The 16,445-nt window shown below is 34.9% G+C and overlaps 1 protein-coding gene across 10 annotated transcripts in view; it reads left to right on the top strand.

Annotated features, from left to right (window-relative positions):
* Nucleotides 1-7,916: 7,916 nt before the first annotated feature.
* The window catches only part of LOC100254054 (uncharacterized), a 57,107-nt gene continuing 48,578 nt past the window's right edge, over nt 7,917-16,445 (top strand). For 2 of the 10 annotated variants that reach the window (XM_059742081.1, XM_059742080.1), the window contains exons 1-5: nt 7,926-8,288; nt 8,370-8,437; nt 8,854-9,104; nt 9,201-9,361; nt 15,911-15,976. In XM_059742081.1, coding sequence (XP_059598064.1) covers nt 8,864-9,104; nt 9,201-9,361; nt 15,911-15,976 — 468 coding nt within the window. In that variant the 5' untranslated portion in view covers nt 7,926-8,288; nt 8,370-8,437; nt 8,854-8,863. Of the gene's footprint in view, nt 8,289-8,333; nt 8,438-8,853; nt 9,105-9,200; nt 9,362-15,910; nt 15,977-16,445 lie in introns of all 10 variants that reach the window. The other 8 variants (XM_019217698.2, XM_010647242.3, XM_019217694.2 and 5 more) reach the window with 8 other exon arrangements.

The following is a 16,445-nucleotide window of genomic DNA, read 5'->3' as shown; positions in this document are numbered from 1 at the left end:
GACTGACTTATAAAATTTGTTAATACTAGGATAAATGAATCACTTTTATTTAAATCCTAAAGTGAAAAATAATATATGAATGAAGTAAAACTAAGTTAAATAACTAAATTAATAACAAAACGAATATTGATTTTTAATTCAATTAATTCAATTATGAGGCTTTCCACAATCTAACTTAAGGTATAAAAGTACAGAAAACAGAGGTTTCTTAAGTAAAGTGATCTTAAAGTTTTAGGATCCTTGGCCGCTCACGATCAACTTAAGTTCTACAACTCAAAATTGCATTTGAAACCTAATTTTTCATTTTTGAAACAAATTCCAAAAACCATCAAATGAATGAGATTGATTACTGGTTTAAGGTTTAGCATTTTAACTCCTCTTACTACTTATAGTTTTGTTTTGGGGAAAATAACGATAAGGAATATTAGGATTACTAATGATCAAGAGTTACCCAGAATGACTAGTATCGGGTAATAACCTACGTATCATTCCCTAAATTAACTCACAAAGATAGGATAAAAAAAATTGATAAATTGTCACCCAACTAATAATTAATCTTATTATTATAATAATTTACCCATTGTTCCTATAAGTTTCTAGCCTTTAGGTTTTCATGCTTCAAGCTTCAAGTTGGTTTTCTAGCCTCTCATGGGGGTGATGTCACATTCACAATCCATAATAGGGTAAAATCCATAATTTAAATCAAAAGAAACTAAAAACAATATATACAATAAAGAAGAAAAGAAAACAAACCAAAGTTCTCGTCTTCTTTCTTACAAAACTGTTAAACTCCTGGAAGATGATCCAAGATCCCCAAACCCTAAAACTAAGAGAGTTTATATAATATCATCAATTACCTAACATGTGACATACTCTCATTAGCCACTTATTAACAAAAAAAAAAAAAACCCTAAAATGGACTAAAAACTAATAAAATGGTGATTTCTAGTCGTATAGGAGGGTGAATGGAGTGCTCTAAATGCAATTCCTGAGGTGGAGGAGGCGAAACATCAAAGTGGTAGTGAGAATTTGAAATTGGGATCATTTAAAATTCATAAGTTGGATTTTGAATTCATAAGTTGAATTTCAAAATCATTTCAAAATGGTCCTTCAACTTTGCGTAATTGTCTTCAAATGACCATAACTTCTTCATTTCATCTCTGATTTGCACACTGTTTGAAGCGTTGGACTTCTAACTTTCTGAGCCTCAAAAAATATGTAGTAGGCCTAAAATGGACTTTAAGAAGTGCTTCAAATTTTGCCTCAAAATCAGAGTACATGTTGCCACTAGATTTTGAGTTCCAAATTTTCATGCAGCTTGATGAATTTATTTCATGCCTCATAATCCATGTTTTCTTGCCATCTTTCTTACTCCATAATGGTCATTTATGATCTCCTAAACTTATGATATCCTCATTTTGTCTTTCCTCATAGTTCATGAGTCTTGACTCGCTTATTTCCTCATTTAACCCTTTCTTGATCTTTCAAAATCTAAAGTGATTCAACTTACACCATTTTCTTCCCTTGAACCTCAGATAAATCTTCAAAATACAAGTTAAACTCATGGCTAGGGCCTTAGCATCGATTTAGGTCAAGTTGGGTGATTTGAGTGTCCTTTAGGGCACAAATCATATTGAATATATGTCATTAGAGTACATATTTTTGTTCCAATCAATGATGTCATCAAGGAATATAAGCTTGAGAAGGGACCATTGGGACCCATAGGATAATATTGGCTCCCTCATAATCCAATTCTCAATTTGAATTAACATCCCACTATAGAGAGTCAATTGTACTCCAATACCCTATGAAATTAAAATGAGACATAAGTGCTCATGTCTATGACTGACTATCCACTATATGTAGTCTTCTCATTAACTAATTTATGTAATCTAAAAAGGTGAATGTTTTTAAGCTCATTCTTGGGTAACAGATTCTCTTATTGTGTGATTAACTAACATGTCCTAATTCATAAAAAGCTTATTTCAAGTTCCACTTAAGGAACTACTATAGCTATATTTTTCCTAAAAATGCTTCCTTAGGATCACTTAAAGAGACACTTTGTCTCAAACTTTATGAGATATTACGATGTCTCTATTGAGAAAACTTGTTGCCACCAACCTTCATTAATAGTTTCCCAATAATATATGATCATTTTAGGATCTTACCCATAGGTCAAAGCCATTGGGAACTTTGGCACAACTCGGTATCCTTTTAAGGTTGAGAGGCCATAAAGTATAGTAGTTTTGTAAAGTCATGACTACCTAATAGCTTTATATCATGACTCATCCTAGGTTCTGTTTAATGTGTTACACATTAATGCACTTACCATGGGAAACTCATCCTAATGACCAAAACCAACCATCCCTTTAATTTGTAAATAGTATACTACAACCTCAAATGGCTTACTTAAATCCTCTACTTATAAGGAAGCCATGATTTGGATCTTTTGTGCAACTCTTAATGCACTCAAGTCATATACAATGCAAAAGATGCTAGACCGGAATGTTTATAAGATATAATGCATGGAATAGGATAAAAACAAATAGAAAACTAGAATCTTATTAAATATATAATTGTGAAACCAATGCTTGGTTAATCTTGATTTTGATAATAACAAAACAAAGTTTAGAACTAATAATCATATTTCAAGTGTGATTAGGCAAAACGATTTCCAAAGTGGCAATCACAAAGACAAATCAAGCCAAGGAGAAATCATGAAGAAGAAGACCACCTTAAAGAGAAGAGTTTTTTAAGACCAAAGCTTCATAAGATCTCTTTGTAAGGTTGTTGGTGCACTAGGACTTTCATGCATTTTATTCTTTATTTATGCACCAAAATCATCCAAGAGTAATATTATTTTAAATATCTTAAGAATTGGATGATTTCATGCTTTCAACTAAAACCTTATGTTAAATGATTTTCAAACTTGTGTTAAAAGGTTTTAAGTTGAAAAAGGTTGGGTGTTGAGCCAAAAAATGGCTCAACCGGTTGACCGGTTGTGCTCGTCTGATCGAGGACCGGTTGAGAGAGGCCAAAAAGTTTCTCTCTCTCCTAGTGGCCTTCTCTTCTCGGTCAAGGTTGAACCTCAATCGGTTGAGGTCCGATCGAGGTCCGATTGAGGTCCAGTTGAGGCCCAACGGTCACTTGCCAAGCATTAAATGCTAACTGCTAGTCAACCGGTCGACCCTTAGCTCGACCGGTCGAACCCCCAACGGCTAGTTTGACTTTTTTCTTCTATAAAAAGGCTTCAATCTTCATTGTTTCATAAGCTTAACCTTCCCAAATCTTTCTTGATTATATTTGAGCTTTGGAAGAGTATTTTTTAGTGTACCATTCAATCCTAGTTTTTCTTATATCATTTGAGTTTAAAGTTCTTGTGCAAGGATTTTTTAGAGATCATTCATTTGTAAATCTTTGAGAGGAAGTTTCTCAAGTGTGGGGTATCACTTGAGGGGTTGTTCAAGAGTGGGATATCTCTTGAGAAGTGTAAAGGGTGCTTGGAGCCAAAAGTCCAAGAGGGTGAATTGGAACCATAATCCAATTGTATTGCTTGAAGGCTTGGTTTGGAAGCCTTGGATTAGTGGAACCTCAAGCTCGGGATTGAAGCTAGAGGAGAGTGGATGTAGGCCGAGTTGCGTCGAACCACTATAAACTCTTGTGTTTGCATTCTCTCTTCCCTACTATTTAATTTATATGCAATTGTCTATATATTGATTATTATATACTTGCATATAATTGTCTCTTGCATTCACTTGTTTAAATTTGCGAAAAGAGACCATCACCCTATTCACCCCCATTCTAGGGTGATTACCATAGGTTGGATTAGCCTCAAATTCCTAACAATAATAAATGAAAATTTTGTTACACTATGTCATGTTTTTTATAGGCTTTATCCTAACATTAACAACATAATGATTTATATCAAAAGTGAGTGTGCTAATTGCATGAGTCTAATAATTATGAAAAGCTCAGTTGTTTTGCTCCTATAATTTGTGAAGCCATCTCAAATTTAGATAATGCAATGTCCTTAAAGTTAATTACATTGAAAAATTAAGGGAAGATTACATGAAAAGGAAAGTTTACAATAGAAACTAAAATTAAACTAAATTAAGTTTATCTTACCCCTACTCCTACTCCTACATCTAAAAACGACAAGAAAAAAATGAAGGTAAGGTGACAGAAGGTCTGTAAGAGTGAGTTATTAAACAATTTTTATACTGGATTTTTCTACCTAAGGTGCGTAGTCAAAACTAGCCATGCCAAGGAGAGATGTTAACTTCCAACAACGTTCCTCAACTACTCTCACCTACTCCAACAAGCCATGCTTTTGGCCATACCCAAATATTGATATAGAGGAGTAGGAATGTAGTAATGGTCACTTTTATTAGGGACACGAGTGAGGCGCCAAGGTGTAAGGACCATGGCCCTTGCCAGGTGACAGGTTGGGAATGGCCAAAAAACTTGTCGACGTATGTAAACATGCTTAGGCTTCCTAAGAAAGGTCATGGTTATTGCTCATGGTCACTTAGTTTACTTGAGCATTGTGCATGAAGCTACCTGAGCAAGGTTGTGGGAGTGTCTTGTGCATTACAAATTTGCTCACGTAGAAATGCTTAGGAATGCTTGAAGAAAGTCCCGAGGCTTAGGAAGTTGGAAGCTTGCTTAAGAGTTTCAGCTTAAGAATGCCTGAACAAGGTTACCTTACCTAGGCTTGCTTAGGCAATCTTTCTTCCTTTACTTCGATCTTTAAGCATTTTTGAGCCTTAAGGTCCCACATAAGGTCTCCATTGAAGCTTAAGACACTCATTTGTATTGACTTTTGTTGAGTTTGAGTTCTCATCAATGAAATATATGTTTGTTTTACCATAAATAGATTTTGAATATGGTATTATGGAAATGTTTTTTTTTCTTTTTTGTAAAGATAATAAAACTTCTAAATATGTTTGAATAATTTATCATAGGAGTTTTCATCTTTAAAAAACAAAAAATAATATGAAAGCAAAAACAATGTTACAACTTGTGAAAGGGTTTTTTTAGCTTATGGAAAAGGTAGCTTCATATCCAATGAAAGAGTGATTGGTGATGGATCCAAGAAATATTTCTACACACCTAATTTTTTGAGGTATCTAAAATTACTAAAATGACCTCTTCTTCTTCCTCCTACCATGCTTATCATGTTGGGGCACAACCATGATGTTGCTTCCATAGCGTCCTTCATGGTTGCTCATTTCCCTATTTTTGCCCTTTTTTCCTTTTTAACTAAATTAAAGACAAGATGAAAAAAAGAGAGTTAGGATTAAAGGAGTTACGGTTGAAGAAAGGGAATGATACATGCTTATTTATTTTTTAAAAAGAATTTTAAGTGTGTATGAATATTTTTTGGTAGTAGTTTTGAAAAATAAGTTAAATGTAATTTTTCAAAGGTGATTTTTAAAAATAAGAGTGTTTTATATTATATTGCCTACTATGCCATCAAATAATCTCTTTATGATTTCTTTATATATTTTGCTTCTCATACCCTTTTTCTCCTAAAGCTCTTCTTTTTCATTCTTGTTTTTTTTTTTTTTTTCTATTTTAATATTTCATTCAAACTAACGAAATTGATTGGTATGTTGACTTTATCCTGATTACTTGTTTTTAATTTATATATATTGGTTTAGTTCCAAATCAATTCCATTGTAATTGATGTGAAGTTCAAAATATCATAAATGACTTAGGTGGTGTTTGTTTTTTTACTTAATTCTAAATAGAACCTTAATGCTTAATAGTATTAAATATTAGGTTGTTTGTTTTTGTAGTATTTTATTTCTATTAAGTATTAAGAAGTAAAAAAAACCAATATCTTATTTTTTCTATTTAGAAAAAGCTACATATTTTGGCTTTTTCTATTTAGTAAAAAGTTTATAATGAGTCATGAAAAAGTAGAAAAACAAACAACCTAAATTCTAAAACTAAATTGTTTTCAGCAAAAAGCCAAAAAAACAAACACCACCTTAGATAGTCAAAAGAAAACTTAGAAGGTGTTTGGTAAATTAACTTAATAAATTAAAGTGACTTAATGACTTAATAACTTAATTTATATCCATCTTAATTTATTTATTTTTTGTTAAAATAACTTAATAATACAAATTAAAGTTAAAAACGACTTTAAGTATTAAATCAAATAGTTAATTTATTCTTAATTAAATCTAAAATTATGTTTACAAAATAAATAAAATAAAATTTGAGGTTGATACAAACTAAGTCATTAAGTCTTTTTATGTTATTAAGTTGATTTACCAGACACCCTCTTAGTTGTTTCTTTTGGATATCAAAGAAAATTATGTTAAAGGCTTGTCAAAATGATATTTAAATGAAGTTAAAGGTTTCAAAGATTGGGAACCCTCTGAATTAGTACCATATTCATAGGAGGAATTTAGTTAAACATTTAGGAATTAATTTTTTTTATGATTTTATTTTAAAAAATTTTGTTGGAAAATTAAAATACTAAAAGTGAAAAAAATGTTATAAACATTTTCCTAATTTTTTCCATTATTTTATTTAAAAAATCGTAAAATAGGTTTGAAACTTTATGTATCTATTTTGCCCTCTTTTGGCTCTATTCCAATTTAGGTCATCCTTTGAGAGATTCTTTTTTACCCACTTGTAAGAAAAAGTTAGGGAAGGAGAGGCCATTAGGCTGACCTTTCCCAAAGAGTTAGTTACAATTGCACTAATGGGAGATCATTGATTATTTTCAAAACCATCGAGTGAATTAATAATGCCCATTATGTTTGGGCAATAGCCATTATACACTAATGAATTTGCCCATTTTGTTCTTAATATGGGATCATGGGAAGGTATAAAAACTATCTAAAGTAGAAAAGCTTAAGTCATACTTTCCTATACTAACAAGGGTTCTTAGTATAATGATTAAGGATTTGGGTGTGGCCCATTGTTGATCAGAATCCATAAGAGAAGATATTTCAATTACATGCGTGATAATTTATGATATTATGTATTGATGTATCGATAAATGATAAATTTTTATATTTTTTTTTTCTCACAAAATCCGTAAGAAAATCAATAGTAAACTTTCTCCATCACTTAACAAAAAAAAAAAAAAAAAAACACAATTTGATATCATGCTAGTAAGGATAATGTTCAAGCTCTTTTAAAATGACAGAAGACGTTTAAATATAAATGTAGATTAAAGCTATTCTCCAATCAATCATCATACAAGAGTTACCAAATGAGGGGTTCGACTTTCACTCGCAAAATAGATATGAAAGGAATATTGTAGGTGAGGATTTTCTAATGATGATTTTTGTATCATTAAGAGAGTTCAATGCAAGGATAATTTTAGTTTAATTAGGATCGATTATTGTTTTGTCATTTAAGCGGCGAGACACACCCACAAATTGTTATTCATAATATTTTATAATTATATAGGCCAAACTTACTTTCCCCGTTAATTTCGTTGAAGATGGATATTTCAAAATCATGTCATTTTTCTTTCGTACTAGCCCATTCCCAATCTCCAAAATTTAAAATTATGTTTGTTCCAAAAATATAAAGGAAATAAAAAAATGATAAGAAAAATGATTTTATTATATTTTGTTTTCTTTTTTAAATTTATAAATACATTAAATATGATTAAAATTAATTAAGAACTTATAGATTTTTAAATTATTTAATATTTATATTAATAGTTTAAAATAAATAAAAATGAGTTTAAAGTAATAAATAAAAATAATTTACGGACTTTATTTCTATTTTCTTTATTTTTTTTCTATTTTTTCTCCTTATTTATTTTTGCATTTTTCCTCATATTTTCCCGCGAAACAATCATAACCTAAATAAATATCCATTAAAGGTATCGTAGGCGAGAAACATCGAAACGCAACGTGGGCAGCGCCACGCAACCACAATCGCGTGAGGAGTACGTCCACGCTACCCATCCTAGAATCCGACGGCGCTGAAACCCGGGAGACGCACTCCTGCGCCACACTGTGACAGCCACATTGGGAGAAAACATACAACACAGTAGTAGAAAAAGACACGCCTCCGTGTTTGGGCATCGTGGAGACAGCACTGTAATTACAAAGCCAAGCGAAGAAACAACCAACACGGCCTTTCATTTCTATTGAACAAGAAAGGAGAAAGAAGAAATAAGGCTAAAAGAGAGACGAGATTAGGAACCTACGCACAAAGTTAGATCTCGGATCCAAATCTATCATACACCAAATCATTTTCTCCCAATCTTTCCGATTTTCCTGGAATTAGCAGTTTCGGATTTTCCTAAGGTCAATCTCAGTATTTCGCGAATGATAATTTTTTCTTGTTTTCAGGGTTTCAGCATTGCCGTGAATTTCTTTTCTATGCAGATGTTTTAGGAGATTCTTTGATCTTGCAACTGATTTTTGCTGTTACTGAATCAGTCCTTGGGAGTGAGGTTTCTTTCTCTCTTTCTTTTTCCCTTTCGTTTTCAAATTTGTGATTTTGGAACTGGTGCTTTGAATCTTGGATGATTAATGAAGGTTGTGGTGTTTTTGATTTTGTCGTTTGTGTGTTGTGCTCTGTTTGGCCGCTGAGAAAATGTAGGGAAAGTAAAGGTGTTATTGCTTGGAGACTGAGAAAAAAAAGAAAATTGTGTCAAATAAGTTTAGTAGAGTGAATTTTTTAGTAAAGATCGGGTATCCTATTTGTTTTCACTTTTTTTTTCTCGGCATCCAAATTGGGAAGATAAGCAACATTGATCATGGCCTTTGCTGAAAATGTTTTGGAAAATTGCTCTCCATTTTTGACCAGTTGCTTATTGGAAAATGGTGTTCTAATGTGCATTTTGTAATTGATTTCGTCTTTTCTCAGTTTAATTCCGATGGAGAGCTTGGCCCAGCTGGAGGCCCTGTGCGAGAGGCTCTATAATTCGCAGGACTCAGCGGAACGAGCTCATGCAGAGAACACTCTTAAATGCTTTTCAGTGAACACTGATTACATTTCGCAATGCCAATACATTCTGGACAATGCATTGACTCCTTATGCGTTGATGCTGGCCAGTTCGAGTTTGTTGAAGCAAGTCACTGAGCATAGCCTTGCTTTACAGCTTCGTCTTGATATCAGTAATTTTCCCAGTTCTCAATCCAATTGCATTGTCGTTACAACTTTGTTTTATTCCTCCTTTTTTCTGAAGTGAACATGTTGGATTCTGTCTATAGGAAATTACCTTATAAATTATTTGGCGACAAGAGGACCGGAACTGCAGCCTTTTGTAACTGGATCCCTAATTCAGTTGTTATGCCGAGTTACAAAGTTTGGGTGGTTTGATGATGACAGATTCAAAGATGTGGTTAAGGAATCAATGAACTTTTTGAGCCAGGTGATATGCGTTCTATGCAGTGTATAAGACAGTCATTTGTATATATGGAAAAATCTTATACAAACTATTTGTTGATGTCTGCATCAATGTGTGCAGGCAGGTGTTATTGGACCTTTTGAGAGAACCCCTCATCCTTCTCTCTTTCTGTTATCAATAAAAATTTATCTTTGTTTCCGATCAAAAAATTCTGATTGGTCAATAAAAATATTTTTCACTGCTATTTCATTTTTGTTTTTCCTTAGTTTAGCCAACCTATCATGTAATTGTACTCTTAATGTAAGGTTTCTTGTTCTGCATGTAGAAAATGAATAAATAAATCAGTCAAATTCCGGGAGGCTTGATGAAGTGCTTCTTTAGGAGTTAAACTTCCATTGCATAGGTTGGCTGAGTGCAGCCCTTTAAAATTTCAGTAATCTTCTTTAATTCATTTTTTCCCATGTCAGGTTTTGTGGTTTCCTGCAGTTGTGGAGAAATCATGTAAACATATAAATTAGGAGTTTCTTCCTTATGTACCTTAGGTTTTGTTAATGATGAAGAATATGCGATGTTGGTGGCCTTGTTTTCCATTGTGGTTAATGGAAGTTCATCTCTGCTACTCCTTTCTGATCATTATTATTGCATGCACTATGTAGATTACTCTTAAGGGCCATTGAACAAGCTTGTTTGTAGAGTTTTGGGTGGAAGGGAGCTGAATTGAAAGTTGTATAATACTTTATTTCTTAGATGCTAATGATGCCTTCATATTTTGTGGGAGTGCGATGGAACATGTCCGGCAGGTGTTTAAGCAGTGTTCTTCCTTGCTTTGAGGCCTTGTCCTGCTTGAAAGTTAATTTTATCAAGAGTGACGGGATTATTGTGGTTGTTTGGTTGAGATTGATGAGCTTTTGAGTAATTTTGGATGTAGACTAGTAGAAATTGTATCATGGTATTCTTTTAGGTCCATTGTTCTTGGCAACTGACGAGAGGATAAATGTTTGACAAGAGGTTTTTCCTCTGAAAGGAGCAAAAAATGATACTAATTAGGAGCACTTTATCAAACCTGTCAACCTAGTTCATATCCTTTTTTCATTTTCCTGTTTTTTGTTGTTGCAAGATTGGGGAGGTTTTCAAGAGATTCCCTTTTAAAGGCATGACAGATGAATTCGAGTATCATCTAGTGGATTGCAAGTTAGTTTCCTCTCCCAAGAAATATGGTGGTTGCGGTTAATGTTACTAGTGCCAAGGAATCATACTCCTTTACGCAAATGGTTATTGAAGCTAGCAATGGTGTGGGGTTTTTTTCGAAGAAAGTGGTTTTGTGGAAATTTGTGTTGGCTAGGGGAGATTGGTAGTCTAGTGAGTTAAGGTCTCATGTGATTTGGGTCTCATGTCAAACAGGTTTTTGTGGGTGGTGGGAAAATGGTGAGTCTTTGGATGCGTGCTCATTGTGGTAGCATGGTGTAAAAGGAGGTGTGGATGGGTGTGTATATCTTATGGCAGGTGAATGAAGTTACTTATATGGCAACTTTTTCAGTAGTGTCCATGATTGGGAGATAAATACTGTGGGTGCTTTCCTTAAACCTCTTTAAATTTGATAAATCCAAGAAGAGAGGACATTGTAATTTAAATTTGTATTAACTATGGAGTCACCTCAGTTCTAGTTAATGGGGTTCTAGCTGGATTCTTCCCGAGTTCTAAAGGGCTTCGTCAAGGGGATCCATTATCTCCTTACCTCTTCGTCTTGGGAATGGACGTGCTAGATGCCCTAATTAGGAGGGCGGTTGCGGGGGGCTACCTTTCAGGTTGCAGTATCGAGGGTGATAGGAGACACAATCTAAAAATCTTCCATCTCTTCTTTGCTGATGATACAATCGTGTTCTGTGAGGCTAAAAAAGAGCACCTAACACATTTGAGCTGGATTCTTTTGTGGTTTGAAGCAGCTTCAGGCTTAAGGATTAACTTGAACAAAAGTGAAATTATCCCAGTTGGTGTGGTGGAGGAGATTGAGGAGATGACAGTAGAATTAGGATGTAGGGTGGGTTCTCTTCCTTCTCACTACTTGGGCTTGCCATTAGGGGCTTCTAATAAAGCCACTTTAGTTTGGGATGGGGTGGAAGAGAAAGTGAGGAGGAGACTAGCGCGGTGGAAACGACAATATATTTCAAAAGGGGGGAGAATCACTCTTATAAGAAGCGCTTTGGCTAGCATGCCAATCTATCACATGTCTTTGTTCCGAATGCCTAAGTCAGTGGCTAGGAGATTAGATAAAGTTCAAAGAGATTTCCTTTGGGGAGGGGGAAGTGCGGAAAGGAAAGCTTATCTAATCAAGTGGGAGGCGATTTGTGAGGATAAGAGCAAGGGTGGACTAGGCTTAAGGAAGCTAGTGCTCTTGAACAAAGCTTTGCTTGGTAAATGGATCTGGAGATTTGCTTATGATAAAGATGATCTTTGGAAGCAAGTGATAACAGCGAAATATGGGCAAGAGGGTCATGGTTGGAGAGCAAAGAGGGCTTATGGGGCTTTCGGCGTGGGGGTGTGGAAGGAAATATGGAAGGAAACTGATTGGTGCTGGGATAACATGGGGTTCATAGTTGGGAAGGGAAGCAAAATCAATTTTTGGACTGATGTTTGGTGTAAGGGTACAAGGCTGTCCCAAATCTTTCCCCATCTATTTGCTATGGCTGCTCATAGGAATGCGACGGTGGAGGAGATGTGGGATCAGAATTTTGGTCAAGGGGGTGGAATCTAAGATTTTTGAGGGACTTTAATGATTGGGAGATGGATATGATAGGGAACTTGTTGCATGGTCTGAGGGATTACAAGCCTTTTATGGAGGAAGATTCAGTCTGTTGGAAGGGAGGAAGGAATGGCAAATTTAGGGTCAAAGAAGCCTATAGATTGGTGGCCAGACCCAATGATATTGTTTTTCCTTCTAGATGCATTTGGGTGGATTCAGTACCAACCAAGGTTGTATTCTATGCTTGGGAGGCTACATGGGGGAGGGTGCTCACTCTTGATAGACTTCAGAAAAGAGGATGGCAGCTTCCTAATTGTTGTTTTCTATGTGGTTGTGAAGAAGAAACTGTAAATCATATTCTTATTCATTGTATAGTAGTCAGAGTTCTGTGGGATATTGTTCTTGGGTTATCAGGTGTGCAGTGGGTCTTTCCAGAAACTGTAAAGGAGGTCTTAACTAGCTGGAGGGGCCCTTTTGTGGGAAAGAAAAGGAAAAAGATATGGAAATCCATTCCGTTGTGTATTTTTTGGATGGTTTGGAAGGAAAGAAATAGGCTAGCTTTTAGGGGGGGAGTGTTAGATATCCAAAAGCTTAAGAATTCTTTTGTTTGTAGTTTGTGGAGCTGGGCTAGATTGTATATTGGTGAGGAGCGTGTGTCCCTTATAGGGTTTCTGGAATGGTTGGCGTCCAACTAAGGGGTGGTGAGCCTTGTTTGTTTTTTTGGCTTTGTGAGGGGGTTGTTGCTTTGTATACCCCCTGTATACTTGTAACTTTCTGCCTCTTCATTAATATATCTTGCTTTACTTATCAAAAAAAAAAAAAAAAAAAAACTATGGAGTCTTTTTGATGAGATATTATTTGGATGGCATAATTCTTGAAGGGTGAAGGTCTTTCCATTGGATAGTTTAAAGTCTAGTATTCTTTCTAAAGTGGCTTTCCATAGTTGGATTATGGGGATGGGTCAAGGTCCAAAGGTGGATCCTTTTGTAGTAGCAATTCATTTATCCCTAAAAAGCAAAATTGGGGGCCATATGTTTTTGCATTTTAAATTTAAATTTGTATTAACTATGGAGTCTTTTTGATGAGATATTATTTGGATAGCATAATTCTTGAAGGGTGAAGGTCTTTCCATTGGATAGTTTAAAGTCCAGTATTCCTTCTAAAGTGGCTTTCCATAGTTGGATTGTGGGGATGGGTCAAGGTCCAATGGTGGATCCTTTTGTAGTAGCAATTCATTTATCCCTAAAAAGCAAAATTGGGGACCATATGTTTTTGCATTTTAACATGGATTTGATGTTGTGGGCTCTTTTGTCTTCACTCCTTGGAATTAGGTGGGTAATGGCTTGGTGTGGTAAAGTGTTCATGGTTGGTTGTCATGTTGGGAATAAAAATAAGAGGAAAAGGGAGGTTTAAAACAGGACCTTATATGCACAGTTTTATGGTGTCTTATGATGGAGAGAAATAGAAGAATTATTAAAGAAGTTTTGAAGTTGAAGTTGATGTTCTCAAATATATTTTGTATAAGCCCTTTGAGAATGAGTTGATTTGGCAGAACACATGCTTCTCATGGAATAACCCTTTACTTGAGGATAAGTCTCTTTTGTTGATTTCTTGGAGGTGCTATCATTGTATTCTTCTTTGAGAGCCTTGTATGCTGCTTTACACTTACACTGCAATTCTAAGGATGCTTGGGTATTGGAAAGTTGGGAGGTGTTAAGCATTAGGCCCCCCCCTTTTTTCCCTTTTTCTGTCATGTTGAACATTGGGTGGTAGAAATGGTTGAAGCTTTGCTTAAGTATATCTAGACCCGATGGTTTGAAGAGAGTGTGAGAACTAGTTGGTTTAGAAATTGAATAAGGATAGAAGTTCTTTGTTAAATGCTACTATAGTTTTTTGGCATTGGTTTCTAGAGGTCCTTTTCTAGTCAAAGAAATTTGGGGTTCTCTGGCTCCTCCAAAGGTGAGTTTTTTTGAGAGGCATTTTGGGGAAAAAAAAAATGATATTAGACCCTCCAAGGAGGATAGGTAGCGCTATAGCTGATTGGTGTTGCTTGTGCAACAGTGATGAGGAATCAGCCAATCATATTCTTCTTCATTGTGGTGCAATTTGTAGTCTTTGGTACCTATTGTTCTTGCTCTTTAATGTGTCATGGGCGTTGCCTTATATGATGAAGGGTGTCTTGTTGGGGTGACTTGTGGATTTTTTTTTGGGGAAAAAAGCACAGAAATGCTTAGATTAGCCCGCTTATGTTTGTTCTGCACTATTTGGCAGGAGAGAAACTGAAGAACTTTTGACGGCATGGTGAAGTAGATTCAATTGTTAAAGGATTCTTTTATTCAAACATTCCTTTTTTGGTCCAGATTTTGTTTGTGAGCGAGATGCTCATCTGTGTATGATTTTGTGGATTGGGTGGGGTTGCACTAGTATGTTTCCTCTTTTTGTTTCTTGCCCTTTGGCAACCTTTGTATACTTCTATCTTACTTGGTTTTCACCCCCCTTTTAATTGGAATTTTTAATAAATTGTTCTACAAAAAATAAAAGTTGTAATTTTCTTGTTCAGTTTCTTTTCCCCTTTTTCTTTTATTCCTTCTATAGTTTGTGTATTTGGGCTTCAATCAATTTTCTTGGAATGATATTATCTATTCATACCAAAATAGGAATGACTTATTTGACTTATTTTTGTTCTTGCAATGTTTGGTTTGACTAACCCTTTTTGGCCATGTCATGATTAGAAGTTGAGATGTGCCATGCAATTTTGGATCTGCTAAGTTGCTTCAGTGAAAGCAATCCACTAGTTGATAGTCAAACATCCAAGCATTTATAATAGTATTTACTTTGGAATTCTACAACTCCAATGTATATGAGAAGCAAAATTTATTTACATAGAGGAAGAACTACTCAAAAGAGGGGTTCCCCTCCAGGGATAAGGAGCAATGTGGAGAAAAGAGAAAATGAACGGGCCAATCTAGAACAGATGCAGTGGTTTTACGAGGTTTGCCTCTTTAGGAAGTCAACTACTGTGATGGGAAATTATCCTTTTTTATTTTTTATTTTTGTAAATTTGTATTAAATGAAGTAATTATAAAGGGAATGTAGTGCAAAAAAAAGACTGAATCTCCTAAGGGAGAAGAATGGAAAACACAAAAGATTATTTTCTAAGAAATGACAAACTAATAATCTTCTCTCCCATTTTAGATGATAGGCCTAGTTGTGAAAATAGCTGATCTTCAATTCAAAAGAGAGGAAAAAAAAGTAAAAAAAAGGATGAAAAAATAAGGAGGACAAACTACAGTATCTTCCTGATCAGGCAAAGATGTCTCCTTGACCCTGTCCCTGTTATATCCTTGAACCAGCACTGAAATTTTTACGCAATAAACAATTAAGCGTAATTTACCATCTGCAATGGGTCTGAAATTACTAGCTGTGGTAGAATCTTTAGGGCCATGTGAAGAGATCCAACATTTAAAAAATCAGCACTGTAAAAGTCTCTTTGACCTACTAGTCAGAGAAAGCATCAAAAGAGTGCCATTGTTAACTCGGCACTGACCATCCATGCCAATCTGCCCTGAGTTTGTTGTTAATGCCTGCACAGTTGCTTCTAATACATTCTGGCTTCATGGATGCAATTATTTGTTTATTGCTTTGTACATCCTAAGAAAATTTTTTATGCATTGCATCTTATGCATATTTCAGTTTACTTTTATTGCATTTTTTGAACAAAAATATTAGTAAATGACTTTTGCATGAGGTGCTACTACTGCTTGTGCAACTGTGAGTGTGTCAGTCTTGCATGTGCATGTTGCTCATAGACCTTTTTTTTTATTCTTTGTCAGGCAACATCAGATCACTATGCTATAGGTCTGAAAATACTGAACCAGCTTGTGTCTGAGATGAATCAGGTTAGTCTTTTAATTTCATCCAAATTTTATTTTATTTTATTTTTCATTGTAGGATTAGTAGGAAGTGAAGGATGAAATATTTTAAGCCTTTCCTAGCAAGAATAGGTGCATGATTTGTGGATTGGTTAGTCCAAATGCTGATATTTTGTTGTGTTAACAGCAAACAAGTTCGATTGTACTACCACAAAAACATATTACAATTTGTCATGCTATTAAATGGTTCTTTGCATGGTATGCTATGAAACAAGTGGCAATGCTACTGCTATAATTTGGTGTGCTGTAATCAAGAAATCCCAACTAATGTGACAATACCCAATACCCATCACCTCATGTTTTATGAGGTTCCAACAAAATTGCCAAAACATCGTAGCAGAGCCATTCCTTGGAACTTTGTCTCCACGTAAATGGGACAAGGTAGCAAATGCTTCCTCCTCAGTAAAAGGAATTTCCAAGCTCCTACAATCCTTGC

This window comes from Vitis vinifera, chromosome 13, assembly GCF_030704535.1.
Source record: "Vitis vinifera cultivar Pinot Noir 40024 chromosome 13, ASM3070453v1".
In the NCBI taxonomy this organism is placed as follows: Eukaryota; Viridiplantae; Streptophyta; class Magnoliopsida; order Vitales; family Vitaceae; genus Vitis; species Vitis vinifera.
The sequence above is the reverse complement of the archived record's forward strand: the minus strand, read 5'-3'. Positions and strand labels throughout refer to the sequence as shown.